Raw genomic sequence first — 15,599 nt, forward strand, 5'->3', positions numbered from 1 at the left:
TAGTATAGCTTTCTTAGTTTTTGTCTAAAGAGGTTTAATGCAACGCTAATGATCACCGACGGCAAAACATCCTCAACTCTTAATGGCATTGAGAAGTCTTCTAGTCCCAGTTTGTTCAAATCCATCTTCAAAGCTTTCCTGATATCAGCTGTACACAAATACTATCACTCATAAAGGCCAAAGACGGCAAAGCTAAAAAAATAAGTTGTAAATATTTTGGTAAAGTAGAAAAGTAATGCCCAACATGCTTAAAGAGTCAGGAGCTCCATCTGAGAGACACGCAGATGGATTCAGCATCATGTCTAGTCTAGAAGAGGACAAAAGAGTTCGAACAATGACCAATGTTGACCATTTCAATTTGTGATCTACATTACAATCTTTATTTTGAGTGTAGAAATTCCTCGGTTTCTTTTTGTTGCATTTCCTTAAACCAACAGGAATATGTGATCTGCTTCAGGGTGGATTTCCCCTTTAAAACACTGCGCGTGTTAGTGCACTGAACTGTGCCGCTTTCAGATGTTCTCTGGAGCCCTGAAGTTTTTCCAGATGACATACAAGATGCTTTCTTAAATACAATGAAAAAGTTGTGAAACTGATAAAAAAAAAAAGAGAACCCTAACATACACACAAAGTCTCAGGGAGACGAACAACATTTTCATTTCGAATTTGAAGGCAAGAAAGGAGGAAGTAATATTTGGAGGGATTTGTACGTTGATCCACTGCCGTCTTGAAGTCTCTTGGTGCTCGTCAACGAATGGCTATCAGTCCGATATCAATGAGTTTCTGAATCTTCTGAGCGATGACTGGGTTCTTCAAGTGGCTGAGGAGCACACACAAACAACAACGTGAGCTTCTTCATGCAGAGAGACAGAATGCGACACTGGAATGGTCGTAAACTTACTCGCTAAGCGCCTGAGGGTCCTTCTGCATTTGCTCCAGGATCATGCGCATGGCCGGGTCGCTCATGATCTGCTGCACCTCGGGGTCAGACATGGCCCTCTGCTTCACCTCCTCGGGGTTGTCGTTCCTCATGGTCTGACTGACCATACAGCGCTGGATGCCTTCTGTGGCTTCCTGAATGTGGGAATTGGAAAGTGATGAAATTTTTTTTTACCGGCAGTTAATATTCCGTCATCACAGAGCACTTCCAACACGTCAAACTTTGTTTTATAGATTTTATTGCTCGGCATTTATTCAGATTGTATTGTGACAGAGAGCAGACGGGCCCCAGCAGGACGACGGGGGCCCGGGGCACCGTGCTGCAGGTTTGTCAGTGTGTGTGTGTGTGTGTGTGTGTGTGTGTGTGTGTGTGTGTGTTTATGTGCTTCAGAATGTAACCGCATTGAAACAACAAGAACATAAAGTTTTATTCCTCTGATTCATGGCTTTGTTCTCACCAACAGCAGCTCCTCTCTACAGTCACTCTTCATAACAACGAGACTACACCTTTGAGAAAGTACAATCAATTCACTTTACTTCTTACACTACTTGAACGCACACGAGTATGTTTATATATCCACACTTTTGCTCAATCCTGGGAACTCACAAATATCCTTCCAGATGTTTCTGAGCTGTGTAAGAACCTATAAATTACCTTTGAGGAAGAGTCCAGGTCCAAAGCCTTCTGGTACACGTCCACAGCTTTTGTGTAGTCCTTCATGGCCTCCAGGGCAGCTCCTTTACGTGTGTAGCCTTTTACTGAGGATAGATGGCTTTAAATTAGAGGCGCTGTTCCTGAATCTAAATTCTAGAGTAGAAACCACTACTTTATTAAAATGGTATTCAGGACAAAGTGTGATACTTACTGAAGGAGGGGTCAAGTTGGATGCACACTTCACAATCCTGACAAATGAAAAGAAAGATTATCAAAATCTTTTGTCAGGTTAGAGTTTTGAACAGAGACGCTTGGTGAGGACGCTCCGTACCTTCAGGGCCAGTTGGAACTCCAACAGCTTCGTGTAGCACGCAGCTCTGTTGCTGAAGAGCTTGGCATCCTTTGGGTTTCTCTTGATGGCCTCCGAGTAATGTTTCATGGCCATGGGGTAGTCTCCTGTAGGATGAAGAGGAGTTCATCTCCAGTCAAGGTCTTGAAAGAAGAATCAAACGACAACGAGCAACAAATACGCACGACAACTATCACACACACCTTTCTGGAAGGCGTCGTTGCCCTTGTTCTTCTCTTCCAAGGCCAAGTTGGGGTTGATGTATGCCATCTTCTCCTCCTCCTTTAATATCTTCTCTGCCTGCGGAGACAATTCAAGTTTCAAGGTAGCAGTCAGGTGTGCACATGCGTTTTCATTCTCCGTCCACATCTAACATTCAGCGTGCACTGCACCTGCTGACACCTCTTCAAGACGTCGGGTGTGCGATGCTCCGACAAACTCTTGTTAAAATACTGAATCGCTTCCTTGTATTTTTCCTGCTTGAAGTACGAGTTTCCAATCCTGGCAAAAGCCCTGCACAGAGAGGAGACGAAAGGAAAATACAAACGTGTTATGACGTCAGAATGCAGTGGAGACTCTAACATGGAGGAGCAGTTCAGTAATAATTATAAAACAAAAGAACAGGAGCCACAGTCACAACCACCTTTGTACTCTTGAGCACAATTATCAAGTTGAATAAACAGATAACTCGTCTTACATCAACATGTTGGGAGTAATGGAGCAACACTGCCACCTAGTGGTTCATGAATCAGAACATTTCTCTGGTCATGCTAGTTAGCTGCATGTCTTTCCCCATCCAGATAACAAAGTAAATAAGTAAGCGAGTATCTATAAGAGATCCTAAAAAGACCCACAAAGCAGCCGTCCACCCTCTAGGTTGATTGGTTGGAGTCGCTCCAGTAAATACACAAATAAAGAACAAACTAAACCAGAGAAGTGCTGTTGACAGAACTCACTTTGCAATTTGTCTGTAGTCTTCTCGGTTCTCTCTGCCGACGTCTATGGCCTTGTTACAGAGCTCTCGGCACTTCTCATAGTCGCCCTTCTCAAAGTACACAGCTGAAGCAGAACAACAACATGTACGTTTAATATTCACACTCTGCACTGAAGGTTAAAATCATGTCAGTTTTCTATTCTTGTTGAAATGAGCTGCATGTACATTGCAACACTAATGCTGCATATGAGAAATTCTGAATTATCGTCTTGTTTTATGCATTGTTTTTGCTCAAATGTGAGAGGCTAGCATTTGTTTTCCTGTCTGAGGACATGTACCAGCTTGATTAGATATGTAGGTCATGTTGGTGGGGTCGTGTTGGACTGCTTCTTCGTAATGTTTCAGCGCCACTTCAAAGTCCTTATTCTTATACGCAGAATTCCCAAGTTCTTTTTCTTTCAAGGCCTGTTGGAAAAATTAAAACAGGAGGATAAAATAAATAAAAACTTCATCAGCAGACACAAAAGGGCTTAAAACTCATGACAGGTGTGAAGTACAATTGAATCATTTTTCACCTTTTTCTTGTTTTCAGGAAGGTTTTCCTCTTTGGGAGGCGGCGGCTGAGCCTCTTTGGGTTTGGGGGGAGGAGGAGGAGTGGGCTCTTCTTCTTCCTCCATCTCAGAGAGGTTCAGCCCCAGCAGCACAGAGAGAGTGGTCATCACTCTGGGATCCTGCAGCTTCCTACAGGACAGTCAAGCAAAAGAATGCATTTCTAATACTCAGGCTGCACGATTTCAAAATCAACTCACGTATGATGCATTTCTTATTTTTTAGATTTTATAGAATTCAAACACAAAAGATGATTTTCCGCAAATAAAAAAATATATATTTGGGATGACGGGGTGTCCAAACACTTTGTATTGCTGTACTGTCACCAAGCAACAACATTTATCAATTATTTTCTAGACTTTCTGTAATGCTACCCAAAGAAACCATCTTCTTGATCCGTAACTTGTAGGTGTAAAAACATTTTTCTAAATGCACATACGTGCCGAGGTCCGACGGTTTGTTCCTGAGCTGCTCCAGCAGTTCTCTGTAGCTGGAGTCCGCCAGGAGCTCGCGGGTCCGAGAATCATTCTCCAGCTTCTGATACAAGTTGGGCATGGCGAAGGGGTTCATCATTGATTTCTCTGGGGAAGCAAAACAAATCTGTGTGTAATTTATATGTTCACACAGAAACATCTTGCACTGGTCGAGGATTAAATTCAGCCGGCGTTCTCTCCTCTGCAACCACCACGACTTGAACCCTGTCTGAATGAATCACAACACTTAAAACCCAAGTGCACTGCCCACTCTCTTTGAAAACCTGAGCACTTACGATGTGATTTTACACAGGTAGGTGGATAATGACTTCCCACATTACATGCCACTTTTTCTACAGAATAAAAAGGCTTCACAAATTCAACAATGTTACACCTGCAAGCCGGGCCTCGATGTTCTGTAAACCCTCCTTCAGCTGCTGATTGCCTGGCTCTTGCCGGAGTCCCTCTTGGTAAGTTCCTTTAGCGTCCTCCAATCGGCCAAGAAATTCCAACGCTGCAGCTTTGCGGGAGTAGCCCTGGATGATCAAAAACAGAAACGCTGTAAATTGCCGTCTAAATTTAAATTCCAACATATCTTGTCAACAAAATTATGGCCGAACAATTGACATCTCACCTTGCCCCAGTCCGGCTTGATCTTGATGGTCTGACAGGCGTCCTGGAGAGCATTCTCGTAGTTGCCTTTCTTGGCGTAGGCAGCTGAGCGGTTACTGAACAGGACATGGTTGGAAGGGTCAAGGGCCACAGCTTCGGTGTAGCAGCGTACGGCCTCATCAATGTTTCCTGCACTCAGTGCCTTGTTGCCCTGGTCTTTCAATGCTGAGACCTGCAAGAGAAGAAGATATTATCAAATGAAGTATAAACTGATGTATCACTATTACACAGAGGCAACACGCACATCTCTTAATTGAATCAGACAACATAAAAGACATCTTATTGCATCTGTTCTCCAGGTGCAATCTATTCTTTTAGCTGTAATAATACAACGTATAATCTAACCTGGTGGTCTGCTTACAGTATAAAAAGTCAGTTCCAGAAAATAAACACTGTCTCTGTGTGCGAATATACTGATTGATGTCCAACACCTCTTGCTGGTTGCCAATCGACATGCTATTACACTCCATCTCCACAAGATGTGATGGAATCATTAACACTGAGCCGAAAGAAGCATCAGTGTAAGAAGAGGCTCTCCATCCCATTGTCACAGGCTAAAAACAATGTGTTAAAGGGCATGACTTCACCTCAGCGGTCACCAGACGTAACCCAGCCAAAACCCATTACAACATTTGCAAAGCATGAAGATAGAACATAGAAACATTGCAATGTGATGCTGTGGGCTAGGATTTTAGTAAACAATGGGGAGGATTTTCAGTTAATATAAAGCAAGTGCTTGACTATTTCTTTTAAATAAGAAATGTTTCCAGAATAATGTCTGTATATTTCCAACATTTAGAACTTAGATAAATGTTAAAATCTGTTAAATTAGTCTGATCCGAAGACATGCAAGCAGCTGCATATACACTTCAGCCAGTACACCATGGTTGTACTGGCTAAACTATTATCAGATGAAGTCTCAGAAGGGATGAAGAAGAAGGTTTCTCTCATCGAGGACTAATAGTTATTGATCATGGATCTTTCTTTAGGCTACGGGCACTAGTGTATCAGGAAGCTGTACCGCCAAACAGTTAAAATGGAATCTGGAAGTGTATTACTCTTTAGAAGCAATGTGAGTAAGCTGCTCATGCAAGTAGATATGGACATATTGTAGGTGATCAAAAAGTCTGACTGACCTCTTGACACCTGCCAGGTGCTTAGGCTCCTCATCCACTATAAGGTTTTGCCAAATAAGTTATGAGCCGGGCATGACAATACACATGGATGTATATGCATGTATAATAGATGTACGGTTTCAAAATGAAATCATCGTGAAAAACACGAACTGCTCGGTTACAGAAATGTCAAGAAGACGCGGCTTCGACGACAAACTGCGGCTGTAGCCATGACAGCGGAGCCGTGTGCATCACCAATGATCCTCCGGGCTGAGAGCTGCTGAAGCGGATCCAAAAATACTCCCGCAGCATGTGCGAGAGACGGACTGTCGCAGTTCAGCTGCCAGTCCTGTGGCACAACGTTTTAAAGCAGGCGTGTGCCGACTGGCATAATTACGGTGTCCTTTTTCCCGTCACTTTATTCGCGGTAGAGTCCTCATAGTAAGCTAGTTCATGTTAGCTTAACGTTATTAGCTCAATTGTAGCTAGTTAATTCAGTATATTGCCGGCGATTTGCAAAAGGGGGTTGTGGAAGTGCTTTGTTAGTTATACCGAGTCACAGACGAGGGCCACAGTGGCAGGACAACCGTGATGTAGTGTTTTCAACGACAACGCAGCTGTGGTACATTTTAAGTCATGTGCGCTAGCTTAACACTTAACGTTAGCTAACCTTGACGTGTGCCGTCATAAATTAGCTACGACTGTACACAGGTGGACAAATGGTTCAACCAAACGGTGGATACGTTTGCACAATGGGGAATCCAGTTCCAGCACATTGTGGGTGATAGTTATCCATAATGTGTGTTATTGGGCAACAGCCTCTGGTCCAATCAGACAACATCGGCAAAACAGCTACCACACATTACTACCAGATTGACGCTAAGCTAACTAGCTAGCTATCGGTCCGATATTAGCAAACAGTGAAGTTCCAGCGTAAAAAGTGGATTTACTAGAATATTATACAAATCATTACAATCAGAACACGTACAAATAAAATGAACTCGGCAATATGTGTAGGAAACATTGAATGTTAAATAATTATCAAGATAGTTGCATGACACTCACTTTCTCCATGGTGCAAGCATGAGGTTCCTTCCAGAAACTACTGCGGACTAGCGCCTCCCCCTGAATAACACGCAAGTTGCCAGTTTGGGAAGTACGAAATCCGCAAACAGCGTTCCGCTTTACGTCTCACGGGAGATTCAGAGGGACAATATATAGCCTTCTCGCGGAAACGTCCAGAAGATGACGGAATACAACAAGGACGTGTTGACGTTATACAAGACGTGCTCCTCCTCGCTCTCTAAACTGTTCAGAGTTGTGCAACTGCAAATGCGTTGAGGACACGTGGGTTCACGAGGACAATGGCTGGAAATGGGAAAGCAAACCTCAAAAGGGAAACAATTATGTAGGTCACTTATTATTATTTTTTTTCATAAATTAGGCTTAATTTGAAAGTTGTTAGTATGCACAGAAACAAATATCTTAATACAATCATGAGTAAAACATTTTAAGGTAATGTGTAATGTTATATGATGTGTTATCATATGGCGTCGTCATTAATACATATTATACTGTATGGCATCTTTATAATGCAACACATGATAAGTCATTATAACTACACGGCGCTGCCCATCAGACCTGCTGCTTTGTCAAAGCACAATCTCCTTTTAGCAGACATTATATGAACCACCCACATGAGGATATCATTTATGTATTCATTGTTTGACTTTAGAACATAAGTGGTGCTAAAGCAATCATGACTCAGTCTCTGAATAATTCTTTTTTGGACTCCAGAGCAGAGATGAACGAGATTCAGAGGATTCAGAGGATTCGGGCAGCAGCTTAAAATGATGAGTTTTGTTCAACTACACAACTTATTGATGATTCATAATTTCTCAGATGCAAATTTGGATGCTGTGGAGGCCATCCCTGAATAGACCATTCATACTGCTGTTGCCATGGATTCACAGAATGAGGAAACACAAGACAGAGAGGGTGTGTGTGCGTGTGCATGTGTGTTTGTGTGAAGGTTTGCTGCTGGACTCTCAGCAGGGATGTCGCACACAGACAAACTAAGACTGAGATTAGCCGAAGGCTCTGTGCGAAAAAACTAAGGGCAGGTAGGTGTGTAGCCTTTGACTTGTCTTTCCTTATTGACTCTCCAACAATCTACATCTACTGCAGTTCATCCCCTAAGCTCACCTCACAGCAGGACTCAATGGTGCTCCACGGGTGAGCACAGCATTGCAGCCATGAGTGCAGATGGGAATTTTGCCAGCACGATCCCATCATAGATGAGGGAGAGAGGCTGACACTTGTGTCTAGAAATAAGATTTAAAAGTAATAAAATCCCTTGTTGCAGCTCTGCTCCCTGTCTCTTATTCTACTTCTTCACTTGTTCATTCATATCTATCTTGACGTGACCTATTTTCCATTATTTTCACAAACATTCATTAAAGAGACGCTGTATAATTTTACCTTTGTATTATTGATAGTTATGATAATACAACTAGTTGTGGTTAGAAATACAATTAAACATTCAAGCAAGAGGAAAGATAAAACTAAAACATGAATGGCCCCTCGTCCCTTTTGTCTGTAAACGCACCACAAACCAGCGCTGTAAGTCACAAATGACGGCTGTCCGTATTTTTGACTTAAAGTATATGAATCCCCTCTGAGTGGTAGTTAGGACCTCCGAGCTTTCTCCGGGAGCCTGAAGGCAACACGTGTCACTGGTGAATTGGCGCGTGCCGCTTTCCAAGGTTCTGAACAGAAAACGACTTTTCGTCTCAATATTGTCAGTAAGTTTGTAACTCTTGTGATTTTTTTAATAACAAATTATTAGTTAGTAGTTTTGTACAATGTTGATAGAAAACACTGTGGGTTCGCAAAAGCAAAAGCGGTAACTGGTAGCTGTACTTTCACGTTATAGGCCACCTGTGACGTCACCAGTGAGATGACCTGTCAAAATAACAGCGTTTTCGCTAGCTAGCTTACTACCAGTATGCTACACCAGCTAAGTTACTGTAAGATAAAGGGTAGTTAGTTGTTGCTAAACTAACAAGGCCTTAACATTTAAACTTGCTTAACTTGTCAAAGTATTTCCAACTGAGTGGGTGACCAACACTAACCGGAGCAGGTTTAAGGTATTTTCCATTTAATGTGTATTTGGTGCCTCTCTTCTGTACATTAGGTAATAAAACCCCAGAGTTGGAGCAGCAGTTTTTTTCAAGCATCACAATGAGGAGACAGGAAAACCAGCCCATCAGGCTACCAGCAGGTTGGCAAAAGACATGTATTTCACAACTCCCACACTAATATACTAATTTCCTCATATTAATAGGTTACTAGATTCAGTGGTAATTTTTTTGTGGTGTAACATTATGTAAAAAATAACACAATAAGAAGTGGGTTCTGCTTGTTTTCGACGGTATTTGTCTGTACAATTTAATTTTAAGGAGGTAAAATGTGATTTGTTCTTCAATATTTCAATTATCAAATTAAAATGTGAAATATCATGTCCTGCCCAGCCTAATGTACTTCATCATGTACGACTGGACAGTCGGATATGTTGACGTGTTTTCTGTGCTGTGTCCACCAGGCTGCCTCCCTGTGCCGATCTTCAACCAGAAGAAAAGAAACAGAGTTCCTCTGACGTCCGCTCCCTCTGAGAACGAGTTCTTCTGCCACAGTGAATACGTAACCAGCGCCAGCTCGGCTGCATCTCCCAGCACATCAGGTGAAGCTCTCAGTTTGCTGTTTAAGCTTCTAATGTGTTTCTGTCACTAGGTGGCAGTACACCCAAAGAAAAATATAAACTATATACATATTTTAGAAATGCAAAGTTGCCCCTGCATGTTAATTTATGTTCGGCACAACGTCAAAATCACCATCTCCTGTTGAGTCACACAATTGAGACCTTTCTACATAAAGCCTAGGACAATATTGTAAAACGTCTACACATGAATTAAGCTGCACAGCTACAGACAAAGAAGGCTGCTATGAGAACGCTCCTCTCCTCAGGTACCTATGGACGTTACCAGGCCTCAGGGCTGTCCTCTGCTGCTCCAGAAAGCCACCAGTGGAGCAGGCAGGGCATCTTATCATCTCCTGCACCCCAGCAGTATGGCAGCAACAGACCTGCACCTGGACCTGCCCCTGCAATGAGAACGTATACACCCATAGCCCATCCATACAAAGTTGAAAGCACAAGGTGTGTTATAAGGACTCACTGACCATTAGTATGATGGTTGAATATTTATATTCTCAAAATAAAAAATAGGGTAGTTACCCTGACAGACACCAGAGAAGTTTCCAGAAATATGGAGACCACCAACGTACATCTTTTACTGTAATAAGATCGGCTCATGACAAGAGAGAGTGGAGACTAAAGTCTGGCTGGTGTTTGATGTGTGCTGGGTTTTAATTTTACATCCCAAATCTGTGAAAATAAGAAAATGTATTTTCATTTTTTAGCTCTGAGATGGGACAGCCCATCAACCCAATGAGACAACAGCACTTTAGCCCTCGTGCTATCTCTGGACAGAGCAGATATCAAGCCGCCCACATCAGTGAGAGTGCACAGATGAAGCCCAAACCCCATACTGCGTTCTCTCAGACGGGTCAGCAGTCAGCGGCATCTTACAGACCGCCCAATCCCACACATCAGTATTCTCAGCAGCCCAGGCCTCTGCCTGCTCCTGTCCCAACGCCCGTCAGGCCGTCTGCTCGTGCAGCGCTGCCACAAAACAACTCCTGGAAGTTCACTAACAGCTTTGGGCCGCAACCATCCCTCTTTGAGGGAAACAGGAGCACAAATCAACCTCAGACTGTGCAAAAAACTCAAACTCAGGTAAAAAGAAAATATGATAATAATACTAATATGCAAAGATTTACAAATGTGCTATTAATGTGTCTTGATAGGCTTGTGATCAGTGCAGCATTTGTGTTCATGCTAAGCAGGACAGATTCCCAATGAAGCCAGCCATCGAGAACTCCCTGAGGATCCTGACTTCAGTGATTGATGGCATGAGACACTGGAGCCAGTTCAAAGACAAAGTCCCGTACATGTTTGAGATATTTGGTCAGTTGATTAGGAGTTGCTGCGGTCTTTAATGTGTGCTGTTAAGTACTTTAAACACCGTTAACCAGGCTGTGCTCTTCCTACAGCTACCCTAGACTCTGCCGTCACATTGGGTCGCCACGGAGCGAAGAACTTCCTCCTGAGAGACGGGAAGGAGGTCGTGACGTGTGTCTTCTATGAAAACGTGAGTTGGGAAACGAGCTTCCTGTTTAGAAGTAAATGGAATGAACGTGTCGATGTCCATCTGCTCACATGAACTTCATGTCTCCTCAGCTTCAATCATGAAGTAATGGCTTTTCACTCACAGTGATTTTATGTTATCCATGTTTGATAGCAGTTTGTATGAATATCTTACTGTCAACATAATGTTTTGTCTGATTTTAGAGGCGTTTACTTACTCAAACTCTCAAAGGACTGTTCCCCAACATTAACAGTGTTTTGTTGTCTTTTAAAACATTAATTACAGATAAGTCAATCTAATCTATTAGAGGTCATAGGAATCATGTTGTATAAATAACACAAACTCGTGCTCCATCAGAGAGAAAGAAAACAGTCGTAAGACCCAATACATAATACTGTATGTCAAGAACAGAAAAAAGACTGAAGGGATGTCCTCGATCATCCGGTTGCATGTTGCAGTATACAAGCCAGCATCTTTTTCTGGATATTCTGACTCATATTCCTCTGTTTAGTGTACATGAGCAAGTGGCTCAAAGGTGAAGGAGCAATATTACGACAAAGTAGTTTGTCCCAATTGAAAGTATACTGCATGTAAAACTATGTGCAGCTGCAGTATTTACTAAAAGTACAATGAAAATACTTTAAAATGCAACTCAGGTTTCATTATTATAATATCTTAGCAGTGAGCAGAAAGGACTGTGAAGGTGGAGGAAGATGGGTAAAATAGTTGTGCCGTTAATGACTTTGCATCCAATTTGGTGTGTTAAGCTCACCTGTGCTGTGAGGTTCCAGGTGAAGCAGAGAAGTTGTAATGACATTCACTGAAGTAAAGGCTGGGAGCAGCAAACTTTAGTTGTATAAATAATATATACAAGCGACAGCATCTTCTGTTTATAACGGACGGAGCGCAGACACCGGCCTTTACCATGATTTATGTATTTGAAGTATTGGCAGAACGTAAAACAGCACTGGAAGTTGATTTCCTCTTCACTTGTCCAACAGGAACAGGAACTGCCCCGTCTGATCCGCGGTCAGGTCCATCGCTGTGTGGGAAACTACGACCCCGGCAGAGACGTCCTGGTGTGTGTGTCCGTCAGACCCGGCCGGCCCTCGGAGCTGAGGAACGCTCAGGAGGCCGTCAAGGCCTGCGACGCCGAGATGAGGGCGCTGGTGAAACTACTGCGTGAAGTCTGAGCAAGAGGACGGCAGGTATCGTTAGCAGAGCAGCACTGAAGGAAGAGTACACCGTAGTTGATGGGAATAGATCTCTGTTGTTAAGGGTAGAAGTTACAGAAGCATGTTTAAAGCAGTTTTTAAATTGTTTTGTAAAGGGCGCTGTTGTGCTGTTGCGCTGTTTTGTTCACAAATACATAAAAGAGTTGTTTTGAAGGGAAAGCAAAGCCTCTCTTTTCTTTTCGTAATTTCTGAAATGTTTTTATTACAAAGAAAAATGCACAGAACAGCAAACATTGTTTAGAGGTTAATTCAGGTAAAAGCAAACACGATGAGGTCATATCTCAAAATATATCTTTGAAAAACTGGGCAGTTAGGAATAACATGTGATACCAAGTACAGTTAGTTTATTTACAGTCAAACATCACAATGGAAAAACAAAACAATAACTCTACTCTACCAAAACAGTTTCACCAGTGCTGAGACGTTACACACGATGGGTTAACACATAGAGGGATAAGTCCAGTGAGCCGTCGCACGGTGAAGCACAGCATGAGGTCCACACACAACACGACTCTCAGGACCTTCTTTCACATGTGGCAACAGAATCACAGCCATTTGCTCAATGTCAGGACACGTCATTATGGGAACCCGAATTTGAGAAATATTAGAAGATGAACTCATTAGCAAAATCCAACCCATTATTCAACACGAGTACACACACACACACACATTAGGAAAGGGAGTCTAGCTTGATGGAGTTGGCAGTGTAAATGGAGAAGTAGACATTTTGTCCTTGGAACATGAGGAGCGGTGCCAAGCGTTGAGAAGGAGGAGTGGATCCACGCTAAAAACACAGCAACACATTAGCTTACCAGTGGAGCAAATTATCTTTTTTAACATTAACGCTTCACACATAATGAGGATGACGTGTCGGCTCAGCACAGATAAAGGCAGAGTTTAATTTGTACAGCTCCCTCCTCAACCACTCAATTTTTAAATCACGTAAGACAAGGATGCCGGGAATTAATCCGTCAGCTGCGAGTCACAACCTTTTAATGTCGCGATTCAAGTGATTTACCTCTTCTGGATAATTGGCAAAAATGTCCAGAGCAACACGGAGCACTATTTGCTTTTTTCTCCTTTCTCTCTCCGCCGTTACCTCCGAGGATTAGAAGACTTCTTCTTCTTCTTCTTCTTTTTTTATCCTCCGGAACGTTTGCTGAAGTTAATGAGATCACACTGCGTGGAGAACGGGAGAAAGACCTCTGAGAGGGAAATATAATAAGATTAACACATCACACAACAGGATCCACAGTTCTTCAGCAGAAAAAGGATGATAACCTGATAATTGTATTAAACACTTGTCTTGGTTATGTTAAAAGGCACAAGTTGGTCAGATCACATTTAAAATCTAGATCAATTGTTCTACCAATAACAAAGCCCATCTCTTCATGCATTTTTCACAAAGGTCCCACATCTCCCGGCCTTTTGCAACCATTTCTTTTTTCCTGAATTAGAGTGTTTAGTATTGTGTGTTGGAGACAGAAAACGACTGTTTCATGATTAACAAGCGGGTTACGTTACACAAACAGTTCTGGGGGGAAAAGGTTAACAAAAGGATGCAGTATCCCAACATAACATTTAGAAGAGACTGATGCTGTGTCCGTTGCCCTCTTCTCACTAAATGCACAGTCCTTAAAAGCACAAACGTCGTCTTGACGCTGGTTTTAACGCCCGGTCACCAGACTGGAAGGCAGGAAAAGTCAGAGGAGCAAAAACCTTTTCACAGCATCAGATTTCCCTTTTTTTTCAACGTGGTATTTAGAAACCTCAAACAGCGGCTCTGATGTACAGCCCGAACGCGACACATCGCATCCTCAGTCTTCTAAACACCAAAGTGACCACTGAGTCGCATGTTCAAACCTCCACCGCCACGCGATCTCATGCTGAAAGTCTCTTTCTGCTCGTCTGTTTTGGAATGTTACAAATGTCGACTCGTTTCCCGCAAAAGAAAGGAAGAGAAAAAAGAGAGAAAAAACACTTATTTGTAGTAATTTCCTTAAATCGTTTAGAAATGAGCTCCTCGACTCTTCTGACTGCGTCGTAGTCAAAATCAAAACCGCAGCAAAATGTGTAAAACATTGCGTCTAAAGGAACTGAATCTGGAATAGCCACGTAACGGATGCAGGAAGACAGTGTTAGTTGAACAGCACCGCCTTTAAAACGCGGGATGCAGGTCGTCTCTCCGTGACATCCAGCCGGTGAGGAGGGGAAACGAGACGTATCGACGCACTATAACAGCGTGGGCAGGGGGGTCGGGGACAGCTGCTCCTTCGGTGCATATTTGGCGAAAAAGGGCAAGAAGACGGTGAGCATGACTCCCACGATGGCCAGCATGTAGCCCCATCCGATCTGGCACTCGCCGGCGTAGTAGATGTCAGAGTCGCCGCAGAAGGACCGCACCAGAGAGGAGTTGAGGCCGAAGGGGTAGACCAGCAGCCCGGCGGCCATGATGAACACTGCAGAGGAGACGAAGCGGGTTAGACAGGTGAACGCACAAAGACATTACTTCCTAATGCATCCAAAGTGCTTATTCATTCATGTAATTCTGCTGTTTCATTGATTGCACACACATCGGGGTTCTTACGCTCATGGAAAACCTGGAAATGTTTAAAAATAGTTATTTTCCAGGCCTGGAAAATAATAAAATCCCCAAAAGTGTAGTAAAAGTCCTGCAAATGTGTTATATTCATAGTTTAAATACTACATTTTATCAGTTTTTACTGTTCACACACAGATTTTCCTAAAAGTTGGATCATGGACATTTGGTTTAAAGTCATGGAAAAGTCCACTGGTCACAATGTCTGAATCCTGACTCATGTTCTTGTTTCCTGGTCTTGTGAGCAGCTGAAAGCCACTTGGTGGCAGTAGAGGTTTAGTGAAAAACACTTCAGTGAGTAAATGAGACACTTCATCAGTGACTTGATGATTTACAGCCGGTGTTACATCAAAATAAATAAATCAAGACCTCCATAGATTTAAGGGTCCAGCGGTGGCCAAACGGAGCTTTTAACATATTGAGCAACAAAAGCGCTGATGACCTGTGATGGACTTCAGACTTCTGATGCAAACCGACTCACTCCTCAAATCCATTTGCACCCATTTAAAAACGGCTCGACACAAAGCTCTGCCTCAGTCTTCCTCCTCAGTCTTCCTCCTCAGTCTTCCTCCTCAGTTTTCCTCCTCAGTCTTCCTCCTCAGTCTTCCTCCTCAGCGTCCGGGCAGCCAGAGAGAGGATCACTTCTGCAGATTGAGTCTCCCAGCCCGCGCTGCCAGAAGCAGTTATCGACCGCGCCGCTGGCTGTATCGCTGCTGCTCGCAGTCATCCTGACTGTCAGGACCCGTTTACAT

At 43.0% G+C, this 15,599-nt stretch overlaps 3 protein-coding genes across 6 annotated transcripts in view; 1 reads left to right on the top strand and 2 right to left on the bottom strand.

Moving 5' to 3' along the window:
* Positions 1-357: 357 nt before the first annotated feature.
* Positions 358-6,992, bottom strand: stip1 (stress-induced phosphoprotein 1). Its single transcript, XM_068601036.1, has 14 exons — positions 6,812-6,992; positions 4,594-4,803; positions 4,354-4,495; positions 3,926-4,067; positions 3,453-3,618; positions 3,216-3,342; positions 2,900-3,002; positions 2,336-2,456; positions 2,147-2,243; positions 1,926-2,050; positions 1,806-1,842; positions 1,595-1,698; positions 902-1,074; positions 358-820 (listed from the first exon to the last, which is right to left on the bottom strand). Exons 1-14 carry the CDS (start codon positions 6,818-6,820, stop codon positions 748-750), a joined length of 1,629 nt encoding a protein of 542 aa, XP_068457137.1. The 5' UTR covers positions 6,821-6,992; the 3' UTR covers positions 358-747.
* Positions 6,993-8,471: 1,479 nt separating this feature from the next.
* LOC137802880 (spermatogenesis-associated protein 22) lies at positions 8,472-12,396 on the top strand. 4 transcript variants are annotated; one of them, XM_068601048.1, is made up of 8 exons: positions 8,472-8,546; positions 8,943-9,029; positions 9,351-9,488; positions 9,773-9,962; positions 10,226-10,601; positions 10,673-10,832; positions 10,919-11,016; positions 12,015-12,396. In XM_068601048.1, exons 2-8 carry the CDS (start codon positions 8,990-8,992, stop codon positions 12,204-12,206), a joined length of 1,194 nt encoding a protein of 397 aa, XP_068457149.1. In that variant the 5' UTR covers positions 8,472-8,546; positions 8,943-8,989; the 3' UTR covers positions 12,207-12,396. The 4 variants fall into 4 exon arrangements, with proteins under 4 accessions (XP_068457149.1, XP_068457150.1, XP_068457147.1 ...); XM_068601049.1 differs by having other exon boundaries at positions 8,483-8,550; XM_068601046.1 differs by lacking the exon at positions 8,472-8,546 and adding an exon at positions 8,561-8,775.
* Positions 12,397-12,470: 74 nt separating this feature from the next.
* The window catches only part of LOC137803152 (LHFPL tetraspan subfamily member 7 protein), a 93,620-nt gene continuing 90,491 nt past the window's right edge, over positions 12,471-15,599 (bottom strand). Inside the window, exon 3 of the mRNA XM_068601459.1 lies at positions 12,471-14,707. Within this exon, the coding sequence (XP_068457560.1) occupies positions 14,481-14,707 (227 nt within the window). The 3' untranslated portion in view covers positions 12,471-14,480. The remainder of the gene's footprint in view (positions 14,708-15,599) is intronic.

Source organism: Clinocottus analis, unplaced genomic scaffold, assembly GCF_023055335.1.
Source record: "Clinocottus analis isolate CAN_PGR_092001 unplaced genomic scaffold, fCliAna1.0.p SCAF_5, whole genome shotgun sequence".
Lineage (NCBI taxonomy): Eukaryota > Metazoa > Chordata > Actinopteri > Perciformes > Cottidae > Clinocottus > Clinocottus analis.